This window comes from Hyperoodon ampullatus, assembly GCF_949752795.1.
Source record: "Hyperoodon ampullatus genome assembly, chromosome: X".
In the NCBI taxonomy this organism is placed as follows: domain Eukaryota; kingdom Metazoa; phylum Chordata; class Mammalia; order Artiodactyla; family Ziphiidae; genus Hyperoodon; species Hyperoodon ampullatus.
Window position 1 is genome coordinate 106645385 of NC_136913.1, and position 14880 is coordinate 106660264.

At 36.8% G+C, this 14880-nt stretch overlaps 1 protein-coding gene across 1 annotated transcript in view; it reads right to left on the minus strand.

Annotated features, from left to right (window-relative positions):
- THOC2 (THO complex subunit 2) overlaps positions 1–14880 on the minus strand; it is a gene marked incomplete at its 5' end in the record, with an annotated part of 111685 nt that overhangs the window by 72535 nt on the left and 24270 nt on the right. The window contains 4 exons of the mRNA XM_079727044.1: positions 2989–3155; positions 11874–12007; positions 12543–12664; positions 13520–13590. Of these exons, the coding sequence (XP_079583170.1) occupies positions 2989–3155; positions 11874–12007; positions 12543–12664; positions 13520–13590 (494 nt within the window). The remainder of the gene's footprint in view (positions 1–2988; positions 3156–11873; positions 12008–12542; positions 12665–13519; positions 13591–14880) is intronic.

A 14880-nucleotide genomic window follows, 5' to 3' on the forward strand; every position in this document is an offset into this window, starting at 1 on the left:
AACTGAATTCCTGATTCCTACCCACAACACTCTACTTGGCACATAAGAGGTACTCAGTCAATATTTCTTAAATGAATAAATTTGGGGTTATAACGGTGACTGACCATGGTACTATTACTACTATTACTGTGTTTTGAATCCAGAAATCAAGGGTGAGAGTCATCATCTCCTTCCTCTTTCCCGTGGCAAGACAACTCCAGCTAAGTTTGTCTTTAAATATCCTCATACTTTCTAGTACTCCTTTCTTCCTGCCCTTTGTGCTGACCTTCATGCTGTCCCTAAACCCTCTATTGTAGCAATCCCTGTTAGGAGAATCAAACAGACATACTTGCCCAATTTTCCAAATTGGTCATGTGCCCTAAAACTGTTTACATCTGTACCACCCTTCCAAGTCAAAACATCCAGTATAGCTGACCCCAGGTTGAAACCAGAATTAAAATCACTCTCACTGACTTCATAGCAGAAATAATTACCTTTGCCTAGAAGTCCTAAGCATTAAGGAAAAAAATTAAAAGAAGCCTGTTGATCCAAATAATTTCCAACTGGTGAAAACATGGGTTATGGTCAGTGGGAGTAAACATTTTCAGGTAGTGATGGGGAGGGGGGAGTGGAGTTAGGCAAGGGACCAATACACAGGGTGACCATACACGCCTAGGAGCCAATTCCCCAGGTTGCATGCCCTAAGCAGTTTTTTATTTTCATGGCTTTTCCTACTTTACCTCCCAAGACCACAAATTATCTAAAAGCCCTGACATTTCTTCCCCTGCCCGCAGTGGTCCTTAAGACTGCATATTCTCAAAACAAGATAGCTCAGGCAAGAGAAATAAGGGAATGCTGTTATACAGAGCAATACAAGGGTTACTCTTTCCAATAATAGGTCATTTCTAAATCAAATGTTTCTTGGTTGGGTGTTTCTTATATAAGACAAAGGCCCCATTATCTACTAAAAAAAGGATCATTCTAACATTGGTCAACCCCCATGGTTATTTTAATTCAGCTCAAAAAGTGTTACCAATATGAGGAATATTTTCATATAAAAATTTTTAATTCTGAAACTCACATTCAACTAACAATACTTGATATTAAGCAGGAGGTCATCCATATTCACTGCAATATGCTCTGAAAACCTCCGTCTCCAAAGCCCTAACCTATATTCTAATTAATCGTGCCCAAGTTAAATTTCAGCTACCCTGTCACTTCAGCAGTTGGCTTCATGTTCTCAAACCCAAAACAATCAAGGTGCCTCTTAAAATGTGATGAAACACTTGAACTTCTCTTTCTCTGTACTAAGAGCAGATTCCCTGGCTACTGGTAGGAATAGGAAGGTCTGCCATCACTAATTTTTGAACCAAGGTGAAATGCTCTTGCCCCAAAACCCTGCCATTCATCTTGTTTGGTATCAAAAAGCTATATGCTTTTAGTTCTGATCTAATTTCTCTTCTGGAGCATTCCAGAGAAATGGAAAACTGAAGATAAGCAAAGGCAGTAGGTGGTATATATTTGAGAATCCTAAAAGAAAACTGTCTTACTATCCTGAACTTGAGCTCCAGAGAACAGGAATAGACACTCTTTACCAGAGTAGCCTCAGTGCTTAGCAAAGCAACAACATACCCTAAAAACTCAATAAATGAGTACTTCTTGACTAGCTGAATATCCCAGGCATGTAGACAAATGAGGAAAGCTATATCAAAAAGGCAACAGAGGCCTTATTACATTAAAATCCTCCATGCTATCAAGAGAGTTATCTTCCTAAAACATAGATCACTCATTTGTAGTAATTAGTGAACATTTACCATAGGCTAAGCAATAAATTAATCCAGAGAAATTAGTAAAATATAGACCATCCTAAATGACTAACAATCTAGCAAAGGAGACAGACATAGTTTATTCTATATAACCTGATAAGTGCTAGAAGCCTGTGTCAAGTTTTATGAGAACAGAGTTTAAGAAGTGACTAATTATGCATGGGTGAAATGCCCACCAAAACTTTACAACGCAAGTAGCACTTGATCTTAAAGAATAAATATGAGTTTACAAGATGAAGAAAAGATAGGTGAGAGGGGGGTGGGTAAGAACACTTTTCTAGTTATAAAGAACTGCATGTAAACAGAGGTCTATACATAGCAATGCCCCTACCTAAGTTCAGGAAATGGCTAGTAACTGAATATGACTAGAATATGAGGTTTGAGGGAAAAAATCATTAAAGATGAGGCTAGAAAGAAAGAATGGCGCTAGATGGTGAAGAGCCTTTTCTGCCACATTTAAAAGTCTGAATTTCATCCTGCAGGCAAAGGTTTTTAAGCAGTGAGTCAATTAGATCTCTTTCAGAATGTAACAATAGTAATAATATGAAAGGTGGATTGAAAGAGAAATAATCAGAGGCATAGATTTGCAACATAACTACTGTAGTGGTTTAAGTGAAAAATGATGTAAGATACGTCTCAAGAATTTATCCACATCCATAAAAAATTCCAATGGTAACTACCTGTACAATAAAATTCTAACTCAATACAGTGTTCAAGGCCCTTGACAATCTAAAGTTGTGCCAACCTTTCCAACCTCACTTCCTATCCCTTCTTTTCCCCACATCTTACAATCCAGCCACATGAGACTATGTACCATTTCTTCAATATGTTACGTACATTCATACTGCCACGTCTTCACTGACACACTATTTGTTACTTCTGCACAGACAACTCTCAACAAACTCCTACTCATCCTTCAAGGACCAGGTTTAAAAAAGGTTCTATCTGTGAAGTCTTCCCTGACTCCATCTCTCTCAAGGCAAAAATATATTATGCTTTCTTCTAGGCTTTCACATCACATCATTCATACCACTAATGTAGTTTTTTCTATCCCCTCTGCTAGAATGGCTGAGCTGAAACCAGTCGTTAAGAAATAAAATTCAAATTAAATTTTACATGTAAAATCACAAAATTAACATACATACATACACACACACACACACACACACATATTTTTCTTTACCTGGTAAAACTTGAATTTGAACCCAAGAATATGACACAGTGTTTGCGGTTCACACATACTCATGTAAGATTCTAATAAAGATATAAAGAAGTCATCGTGTTCTGGCCTGCATTCAAACACTTCTAAAATGACATCCAGAACTCTATTGGGATCCAGATTAAAGCATCCTGCAACAGATGGATATACACAAATTCAAAAGTGATTATACATAATTTTTAGAAAAGCCATTAACCTTCAGGGACAACATACATAAAATAAAAATGTTTTTAAAAACAACTTTTTTTTTACAACTTTATTGGAGTATAATTGCTTCACAATGGTGTATTAGTTTCTGCTTTATAACAAAGTGAATCAGTTATACATATACATCTGTTCCCATATCCCTTCCCTCTTTTACAAGTTTGCTTCCCCTGCCCCAGAGGGAAATCTTCATAATTTTCAAGGTCATCACAGTACTCCCCACATGTTACAGATGAGAAATATGACTTGCCCAGGATTGCAAAGTGGGTTAATGACAGGACTTAGGCTGGAGCCCAGGACCTGTGACACTAAGTCAAGTGAAATTTCTTCTATGCCACATCATCTCATCAGTTCTTGACTACTCACGCTAGTGAAGGAGATTCACATTTTTAATTCTTAGCAAAATATGAAAATCAAACAATATATCTTACAAGTTAGGCAACTAAAGGTTTTTTTATGTTTTATGCAGAAGTGTTTGGAATGTTGACAAATGAGTTAAAAGTTCAGGTTCATGAAATTAGAGCATGATTTTTATAATCATTTTTTAATTTATCTTACATATACAACAAAACTACAAAATGTAGTTGTACATTCATAGTTTTGGGCAGCATTCTAAAGGAAAACAGGTATACTGCTAATACTAAAATGATGAGAATACAAGGAGCTAGGGACAAAACACAAGCAAACAGAGAAGTAAGAAAACAATCTAGGTAGAGCAGGAAAGGGAAAGGAAAGAAGCACTTAATAGGTACCAATGGCTACTTATCCTTGCTAATCTCCTAGGGTAAGCTAAAAAGGGCCAATAGACATGAATTTAATAAACATTCCTATCAGCCACCCTACTCTTAATACATTATTACCTCTACTTGCATTCAGCTTCAGCTGTTACCATAATTACATTATAGCACAGTCACATCATATGTGCATTTAATTTGAGAATGCAACGATTTACACACAGCAAAATAAACAAAAGAGAGAATTTAAATGATATAGTCAATTCCACCCACCATTCCTCTCAATATAATGTATGCTTATGACCCAGAGTGAACACATCAATCGGCTGTTCCCTCAGTTTATATCAGTTCCCTCATGCCTTGTGCATCAAGCTGAATGGAATTCTACTATTTTTAATTACGTATTTTTCATTAGGCATAGCCCTTAAATGCAAGCTAACCACTTCATCTGGGGCAAGCAAATAAACACTGATTTCTTCTAATGGTGGAGGAAAAAGAACAACTGTGTTAACTTAGGGAGAGATGTTAGGTCTAAACACTATACCTTATGGATGACTTAGAGGATTTTTCAAAGAAAATTCTTCTATATCCTATTAATGATTTCCAGAGTTACTTCTATTATCTCCACACTTAAGTATATTAAATGCTATAAAACTAATGTCTAATTTGCAGTATCTTAGCAATCACTTAGAAAACCAAACTCTCCAAATACAAGAAGTATTTCTTTCCTCTTTTTATGAAACGCAAAGTTAAGAATACATTTTCTTCCATTTCTCTCATACTAAGGAAAGAAAGGACCAACACAGTGATCATCTCTTACTGAAAAGAGCTCCAGACTTTCATAAATTCTCCAAAGAGATGTTTACCTAAAGTTCTGGGAAGAAAACTTCTAAATATTTTTGCCTGTCCTTGCACCCCAAAAAGTATGGCTTATGAATGTACAAGTGACTCCAAAATAGCAACTGGAATTTTTAAATGCTGCTGGTGGAAATATAAAATGTAAAACAGTACGACTGCTTTGTAAAATTGGCAGTTTCCTTAAAAATTAAACTTAACACCCACCATATGACCCAGCCATTTCATTCCTAGGTATTTACCTCAAGAGAAAAAATGTCTATGTCCATACAAAGACTTGTACACAGATATTCACAGCAGCTTTATTTATAATAGGACACTGAAATATCCATCAACATGTGAATGGATAAACAAACTGTAGTACAGTATAATTGTAGAATATACAGTGGAATACTACTCAACAATAACAAGGAAAGAACTACCAATACAAGCAACAACATGGATGAATTACAAAATAATTATGCTGAATGAAATAAGCCAGACCCAAAAAAAACTCACTATATGATTTCATTTATAAAAGAATTATAGAAAATGCAAACTAATCTATAGTTTAGAAAGCAGATCATTGATTACCTGGGGAGGAGAAAAGAGAAAGTACGGGGGGGAATGAAATACAAATGGGCAAGAGGAAACTGGGCGGGGAGTGATAGATTGTGGTGATGTTTTCACAGGTGTATACATGTGTTAAAACTCAAACTGTACACTTCAAACATGCACATTTTATTGTATATCAATTATGCCTAGATAAAGCTGAAAAAAAAAGTCACTGACAACAGATTATGGAAGTAGGATCTAGCAAATTCTCCAACCTTATAACTGCTCCTATATTTACTAAATATAAAAGTTCAATCAACTAAATAAAAATGAATAATGCTCTACTCTGTCAGAGAGGACAAAAGATACACTGAATATACTTTTGAAAAAATGGCTGGCTTATAATTACCCATTATGCTACATCCACAAAACTTGTGAATAAGGACTACAACAGCAACATGTTACATGGAAATGTGTTTCATTCACATTGCTTTAAAGTTTATATTTTCAATGTGCTACAATATGAACCATTGACATTATGTTTTGTTTAAACAGTATTATTCCATGAAGGCTATTTTAACAGTGATCTGTACAGTCAACTAACTACCAATTTCTTTCTAGAGGCAATTTAAGGTAGTAACCTACACAAAAAGGATGCAACTTTTATTTATAATAGATAACAACCTTTGTATCTTTCACAAAAGAAAAACTGGCTTAGGAATTTTCTATTATATGTCTCAGGTGCCATAAGTTAGTCCAATCAGTTGGAATGACCTATGCTACATAATATGGAAAAAGTAGCCAAACCAAGGACTTAGAAAACCATTTTTGAAACCTTAGAGATTTGCTAAGTAACAGTTAAGCTATTTCACATACAAGATTTTAGTAACAATAAGTAAGCTTGAAATGTCCAAAATAATTTTTTTCTAATGGCAGCTGTGGTAGAACAGACACTCTTGTGCTCAAACATCTTAAAAAAGGCTTTTATCCAGCCCAAGCATCAAGAGTCATGTGATCTTGAGATAGATCATAAGCCTAGCTCCCTACCTCTACCACCAGCTACATTAAGGAATATACACACACACATGCCTTTTGAGGAACAAACAGGGAACCACATCGGAAGCGGAAACATTTTTAAATGGTGGACTTGTAATGGCCATGGATTTATTCCTTCATTTAAATAAACATTAAATAACTACCCACTAAGTGCCAGGTGCTTGTGATACAGAGATTAATAAAATGCCTTCCCTACCCTTGAGGAGAGTTCACACCTTTTGGATGATACATCTTTGAAAAAATGCATTGAAAAGTAACTGAAGGCTCCCCAAAGATGGACAAGATGGCCAGTATATTAGAGCAAGTAATTGCAACTAGAGGCCAAAAATATGATAAAAGTGACAATGGTTCTTTTAGGAATAGGTCAAATTGAGATTCTTAACAGAAACAAAAAGGCCAAGGTAATATTGTAAACATGACTTGGAGAGATGTCCAGCCTGTACATTTCAGACAAGAAAACAGAATGATAGTGTCAACCATCATGTCCTGACAGAATAAACCTTACAAGACAAAGAAAAACCATGTTTTGAACAAAAGGACATGACCTGGCTCTGGCATGTAGAATTACTTTAGAAACAGGCTATACCATGGTCTCAATGTTTTTTGTACCCCCAAAATTCATATGTTGAAATTCTAATGCCCAATGTGATGGTATTAGGACGTGGGGCCTTTGGAAGGTAAATAGGTCATAAGAGCATAGTCTCATGAATCAGATTAATGCCCTTTAAAAAGAGAGCTCCGTTACCCCTTCTACCATGTGAGGATACAAGTTAGCAGTCTGCAACCTGGAAGAGGGCCCTCATGAGAACCCAACCATTCTGGCACCCTGATCTTGGACTTCCAGCCCCCAAAGCTGTAAGAAGTACGTTTCTGTTGTTTATAAGCCCCCCAGTCTGTGGTATTTTGTTACAGAAGCCTGAATGGACTAAAACAGGCTAATAACTTATGCTAGACTATTTCTAAAAAATAGTATTTGCAAAAAACTGCACATCTCAAGGCAAGAACCAGAGAGCCAAGATGCAGAGAAATGCACCCAACAAAATAGAAGTATAACTGTAAAAACAACTATGCTTGAGAACACCAATTGCTGTCTTCTTTTTCATAGTAGAGATAAACAACTTCTTCATAACTAGTGTATAGTAAAGAAACTCCAATAAAGCAAAACCTTAGGAAAAGGAAGCAGTCAACTGGTTTCCCTTTCCAAGGGATAGGAGAGAGATGACAAAAAGATAAAAAGCTTCAAGGCTTAATGGCTCTTATATCCATACTGATCCAAAGACAAAATGCTAAGTACACTCAAGATAATGTAGTCAAAGAGATTAAATGTCCCATAATCTACCAAAGAATAAAATCATTTGACTTGGGATTTTATTTTGTTTTTAATGTTTCTCTGGTCACTTAACAAGCAACCAAGAGGACTTGTGAGACTGAAGGAGGAGAGACGCTCACCGCACCCTTCCCCATCTCCAGCCAAATCTACAATCTTGGACACCAGGCGACAAATGAAGGTCCTGAGGTTTGGTGAAGAGGGCTCTGATTCTGGGTGAGAAGGAAAGGATCAGAGAGCCAAGGCCAAAAAGATCCTGGACCACTAAACCCAAAACCAGGAAGAACCATTTTCAGTCTCCAAAACCAAACTCAGAACTTCCCTGACGGTCCAGTGGATAAGACTCCGTGCTCCCGATGCAGGGGACCCGGGTTCGATCCCTGGTCAGGGAACTAGATCCCACATGCCGCAACTAAGAGCCCGCATGCCGTAACTAAAGATCCCACACACGACAACAAAGATCCTGCATGTGGCAACGATCCCACATGTCGCAACTAAGACCCAGCACAGCCAGCTAAATAAATAAATAAATAAATAAACAAACAAACAAACAAACAAACTCAAGTAAGCTAGCTCCATGACTAATTTTTAGCCAGAACTTCTGATTTAGAGCAGCGATCAGCATACCATGGCCTATGGGTCAAATTCATTTGATGTTTGTAAATAAAGTTGTGCTGGAACACAGACACACATTTATTTACATGTTGTCCATGGCTGCTCTCACACTACAATGGCAAAAGTGAGTAGCTGCAACAAAAACCACATGACCCACAAAGGAAAAAAATATTTACTATCGCATCCTTTACAGAAAAGGTTTGCTGACCACTAATTTAGAAGAAAGAAAAGAACACCTAGCTATTACTTTTTTGAAGGGCATTCAGAAGAGTAGAGTGCTTATAGTTTAGTTCAGCAATCAAAGGAGTCCATCTTTGGGAATTCCCTGCGGTCCGGTGGTTAGGACTCCGCACCTTCACTGCCGAGGGCCCAGGTTCAATCCCTGGTCAGGGAACTAAGATCCCACAAGCCACGTGGCACGGCCAAAGAGTCCACCTCTGATATCCTTTCCTCTAATTTCTAAAAGATGCTTTTTGCCACCTTGATGCATGGATCATTTGTGAGGCATCTATGATATGGCAGCTCAAGGGACTAATAATCACTATCCATTCCTGTTAAGTTTTTCAAGCTTACTGTCAGACAAACACCAGGCAGACTCATAATGGTTCCTATTCCTTGCTTTCTTGCAGTAAACAGCCCAAGGCTATCTGATAGGATATACTGTTTATTATATTTAGGACATAAACATTTTGATGTGCCAGAATCTTTTAGGGAGCAAATGACTACCTTTTAACTATAGAATGATAAATAAGGATTTCTCCTGATCAGACCAAGTACCCTGAAATATAAGTGTATCTAAAATGCATGCCTCGGGACTTCCCTGGTGGCACAGTGGTTAAGAATCTGCCTGCCAATGCAGGGAACACAGGTTCGAGTCCTGGTCCAGGAAGATCCCACATGCTGCAGAACAACTAAGCCCATGTGCCACAACTACTGAGCCTGAGCTCTACAGAGCCCACAAGCCACAACTACTGAGCCCACGTGCCACAACTACTGAAGCCTGCGAGCCTAGAGCCCTGGATCCACAACAAGAGAAGCCACCGCAATGAGAAGCCCATGCACTGCAACGAAGAGTAGCCTCTGCTCGACACAACTAGAGAAAGCCCACGTGTAGCAACGAAGACCCAATGCAGCCAAATAAATAAATAAATTTATTTTTAAAAAATGCATGCCTCCCAAACCAGATATCAGTTCTGCCCATGGCTAGTGAAGGAGATCAGACTTGAGATAGCTCTGTATACGGTATTATCTGTCTAGGTTGCTCCTAAAGAGAAAGCAATGGGAATAAACAAGAGGAAACTCATCCAAAGATGCCATGAAAAGCAGGATGCTATGTTAGTGAACTGCTCTGGACAGATGAGACAAGGCCTACCTGAAGTCTGCACTGAGGGGGAATCTGATAAATTCTAACTCTTAAAGAGTGAGTACTCACTGGAATTGAAGTCTTAACCTCAACTTTAATGTCAATGAAAAATTCCTTTCTCAGACAATGGGGGAGGAGGGAATCAGCTAGCCAAAGAGAAACAAACACTAAGCCAGGGAGATGAACTTTCTCAAATCCTCCATGTCAGGGAAAAGAGGCTAAGAATCACTATAAACTCTACTAGAAAGGGGGAAACATTCATTTGTTTTTCGATGAGTATTTATCCAGCACCTACATACCAGGCACTGAGGTTAGAGGTACTAAACAAAACAGACAAAAACCCTTGTCCTCATGGAGCTTACTTACATTCCAGTGGGGGTGTGGCATAAAATACGGTGCACATTATATGGTGTTAAGTGCTCAAAAGAAAGACAGTGAACCACAGGGAGTGTCGGGGTGAGGGGTGGCCATATAAGGCTACACTGCGGAGGTGGCATTTGAGTGTTTCTGGGCTAACGTGCTTTGCAGTACACCTGACGGACTAGAACAGAGGTTTAGCCCAAGAAATCAAATTGTTTATACTCATGGAATATCCATGTGAGTTATGAGCTTGCAGTTGTGACTGTCACACTGTTCTTCAGAGACAGTAACATAACCTGTTCCCTATGGGGACAAAGTTCAAGAAAAGAAAGTACACAGCATACATTTTTCCCAGTTAGATAAAAGCACACTTTCAAGAAAATCCCTCTTAGAAATGTTCCCAAAATAACAAAGGACTAAAAAAGTATAAACTCACAAGGACAAAAAAAAAATAGAAGAAACAAGGACAGACAAGAGATGTCAACAAATAAGCAGATAAAGTAAAAAAAAAAAAAGTGAGGACCTTATACAGCAGAGAATTTTTTTGTGGGGAATACCATCTTAAGAGAGTACATGGCAGGATATAAGGAAAGACAAACTTATAGCAAGGCAGTACTGACAAACATCTCAAACTAGATCAAAATTCTGCAGGAAAAATGTAGAGCCTACCCTGGAAAGAACAGAAAGGAAACCCTACAGGAGGATTTTTTTTTTTTAATGGGTCACTGCTACACAGGTAAGCAAGAGCCCTGCAGCCTTAGGGGGCTGCCAGTCTTGGTGTTAATTTGACAATGGAAGAAAGTAGCAAAGAGACTAAATCAGCTGCCAGAACTAGACTTACTTCAAAGAAAAGGGTAAATTTAAACTAAAAGCTCCTTACCTCTATACCTGTTGGCCACCAAAAGCTTAAGCTAAAAACAAAAATTACTGTAGTAAATCTGGTTTTATCTGGGTCCCCACTGGAGAAAGGGGATAAGGATTGGGACACCTCCTCTCTCTTTCTCATCCATAAATTTCAAAAGCAGAGAAAGAACTGAGAATTGAGCATAAGCATCCTCTAAAATATAACCAGTGAAGCAGCAAATATGACTTTTCCAACAGGTCTCAAAACTTAAGACATCTAGGTGCTGCAAAATCTTCCCTGAGATAGCATAACACCTAACAAAGAGCAAAAACTCTTTCCATTCTTGAAAAATCAGGAGTACCCTATTTTTCTATCATTCATTCCTCCTTTCTATAGAAGCCAACTATTTCCTCCAAATGCTCAATGCAAATAAAAAGAACAATGCTAAAGAAATTCTATTTGAAAGGTAGGGAAAGTAACACTTTCCTATTTGTTACACTTTTACAACATCTGCACTTACTTTAACAGACTGTTGTAAAGATAAAATGTGTATCAAAGTTGCTCGGTATTTTTAAAATCAAGTTCAAAAGAACTAAACATCTCCACGTTTCAAGAGGTCACCGAAGATTTTATTACAGTTTCACGTTTGCTTACTTATTTTCTGCCCTCCATAAAATTATTGGAAAATACTTAAAAATTAAAGATAGAAATACTACAAGAGCAGAAACTAATACAAACACAAAGGTAAGAGTAACAAAAAGATTTCTTATAAATATCATCCCAAATTTTTTTATTACTGATAATAATCTTAAAAGTACAAGCTAGACACTTCTCTCGTTTCTTAATTTAAAAACAAAAAACTATAGGGAATGCACTAGTTTTGTCTTTATGGATATTCTTCAACAGTTAAAAAAATTTATCTTAGTAACACATAGTATATATAGATATACGTCTTACCTATTAAAGATTTGATATTTTCTAAGATCAAATCACTAGTAATATTTCCAGATAAATCTTGCCCCAATTCAGCAATCAGCTTGGCATAACCTTCATTTTCTTCTCTTAACAAATTAAATTTTTGCTGCTTATAACTGAAATTAAACATCATAAAGCAGATAAAATTAATTTCAATTAACAAGCTTGCATAAGAGTATTGTATTCTTCTCACTGAATTTTCTTACTCTCTTATATAAAACAATCATAAGAACAGTTGTTGAAAGTTTACCTCTTTGTCTACCTTTTAGGATAGAAAATAACAGTGATTCTTAAAGGACACCCCAATGTTAATTACACAAGGAAAGGATATCGCTAATAACATAACACTATTTCCATCATTGATAAGAATATACCTTAAAGCCACAGTTGTAAATTATTTTATTGGTAGTAATAAAAGCATTGAATATTATTTTAACTTCTAACACAGAAAAAAATTAACATTGGTTTCACACAGGTAAAGTTCACTGCTGACTCAATAACCGTAGGCTACTCTTAAAAGGAAAAGACACATGCTAACAGCAACAACAACAAAAATCTTGAAAACGCCTTTAGAAACTTCTAGTATTCAACATGAGAACTAAAAAACATGCTCAGGTACTTGATCTGCAACATAAAAATACGTGTACTTACAAGAGTTTTGTCTTGATTTTAACTGACTTTTGATTGAATTGTTGTGATTGTTTGATAAGCCCTAACGATTCCAATGTTTCTGGATCCAAGCGTTCCTTTAGAACTGTGTCTGAAACTAAATACTGTATTAAAAAATATTAAAGGCCATTTACTCCTCAGCATTCCAACTATGCATTCACAATCTTAAAACATATTCAAAATTATTTTCCCAAATAAGAATATTAAAATCACCTTATATATATATACATCAACAACTTTATAAAAAGGCTTGGAACTTCAAGCTAACAAAAATGATGACTCTCCAAGTACTGAAACATACAGCTTTTTAAAAATTCACTAAAAATTATATGCCATGCTGTACACAACCTACAAATGACAAGAACTACAGATGTAATTCTGATTAAAATTGAGTCTGTCAACTGAATTTCCTTTAAGATAATGCAGCATTTCAGCCTTCTTTGGTTTCTACTGTTTAAGTCAAATTCTATTGTCTGTCCTTGCAGCAAAGACAAGGACATTCCTCCAGGTCTGAGTAATGGCATTCCTCCTTGGTTTTAAATTTATGAACATAAAATGGTTTGCTAGACAATGATTATGATGAGCTCTAGAATTAATTATTTTTAAACTACCTCCATTCTTTTTCTCCTTGCCTAATAGTTTATGAAAGATTGTTCAGTTTAAAAGCTGTCCATATCATTTCTACTCACTTGATAGATGCTTACCTTTTCCTTAGTTAGGAACTTACTAGGTCAGGAATATCACCAAATGTTTTCTATGCATAGATAGTTTAAGTGATATGGTAGCATGCCTATTTCATGCCATTTCAATTTTACAAAGCATTCCATTTCAAAACCCAAATCTCACCTTATAATGAATAGTCAACTGAATGTCAATATCCTCCTCCATTAACATGATTATCTGTGATTATAATCATTCCACATAAAATTTAGAAATAGAAAGTATTTTTTTAAACTTACCAAACATGCTAATACCAATTGTGTAAAAGAGTCTCTCTTGCTTTTTTCTTCTAAACAATTTGTCTCAGTATCTATAATGATGAAGAAAAAGAAAGATGAAAGTTTGATTTTTCTAGACTCCAGAACTATAATAAGATACCTGTTTTCTTTAAAACTAGCTAAATTTAAAACTCCTCATTCTGAATTTGGGGAAAAAATTTAAACTGTGGTAAGCATAAGCAGTCCTTCATGTGCATATGAATACGTAAAGATTTATAAATACTTATAATTTCTCCTGCTACTGAAAAACTGACCTTGTGACCAATGGCATATCCATAAAATGGTAAGTTGATTATGGAGCTATGTGCTAAGGCACTGCAAACAACAAAGCTTCCAAAAAATACTGTTTTCAAAAATGGAAACATTTGGGAATTCCCTGGCGGTCCAGTGGTTAGGACTTGGCGCTTTCACTGCCAAGGGCCAGGGTTCAATCCCTAGTTGGGGAACTAAGATCCCACAAGCCACGCAGCATGGCCAAAAAAAAAAGGGAAACATTCAAGCAAAGTTTAAACAACCACATGTCAGAGATGCTAAGGTAAAAAGCTGAACTTCTAATACTAAAGATCCTATTACTCATGAAGATCAAACCCTTGACTTTGGCCACCTTGGTACCATGTTCTAACCAAGCTACTTGGTCACCAACTCTATGAAAACTGTATTAAAAGATATTTTTAACATCCTATTTTGAATTACAATTCTAGTCAGCAAACAAAACTTCACTCAAGATTTTCATTTTCTTCCTACTGAAATATTTTTTTAAAAAACTGAGACCTCCGGGCTTCCCTGGTGGCGCAGTGGTTGAGAGTCCGCCTGCCGATGCAGGGGACACGGGTTCGTGCCCCGGTCCGGGAAGATCCCACATGCTGTGGAGTGGCTGGGCCCGTGAGCCATGGCCGCTGAGCCTGTGTGTCCGGAGCCTGTGCTCCGCAACGGGAGAGGCCACAACAGTGAGAGGCCCGCGTACCGCAAAAAAAAAAAAAAGAAAAAAGAAAGAAAAAACTGAGACCTCCTTGAGTTTCAGTACATTATTCAAAAAATTTGTCAAACAATTTTCTGATCTAAAGTATAGAGGAAATAAACAATTAGCTCTAAATGCTAAGCATCAAAAACTTCAACCAGGATTAGCAGGATTACAAAATTGATCTCAGGATTACTGTTTTAACTGATTACACACCATTACCTTATTTTTAAAGTCAATTCATATTTAGAATGTGCTATAGAAAAAGGCACCGATTTTAGTGATGTAATAAAAATTGCCCTCTAAGAGTTCTAGGGCTCCCCCAGACAGACATCCTACAACTGCTTTGCTTCAGTTTACTTTC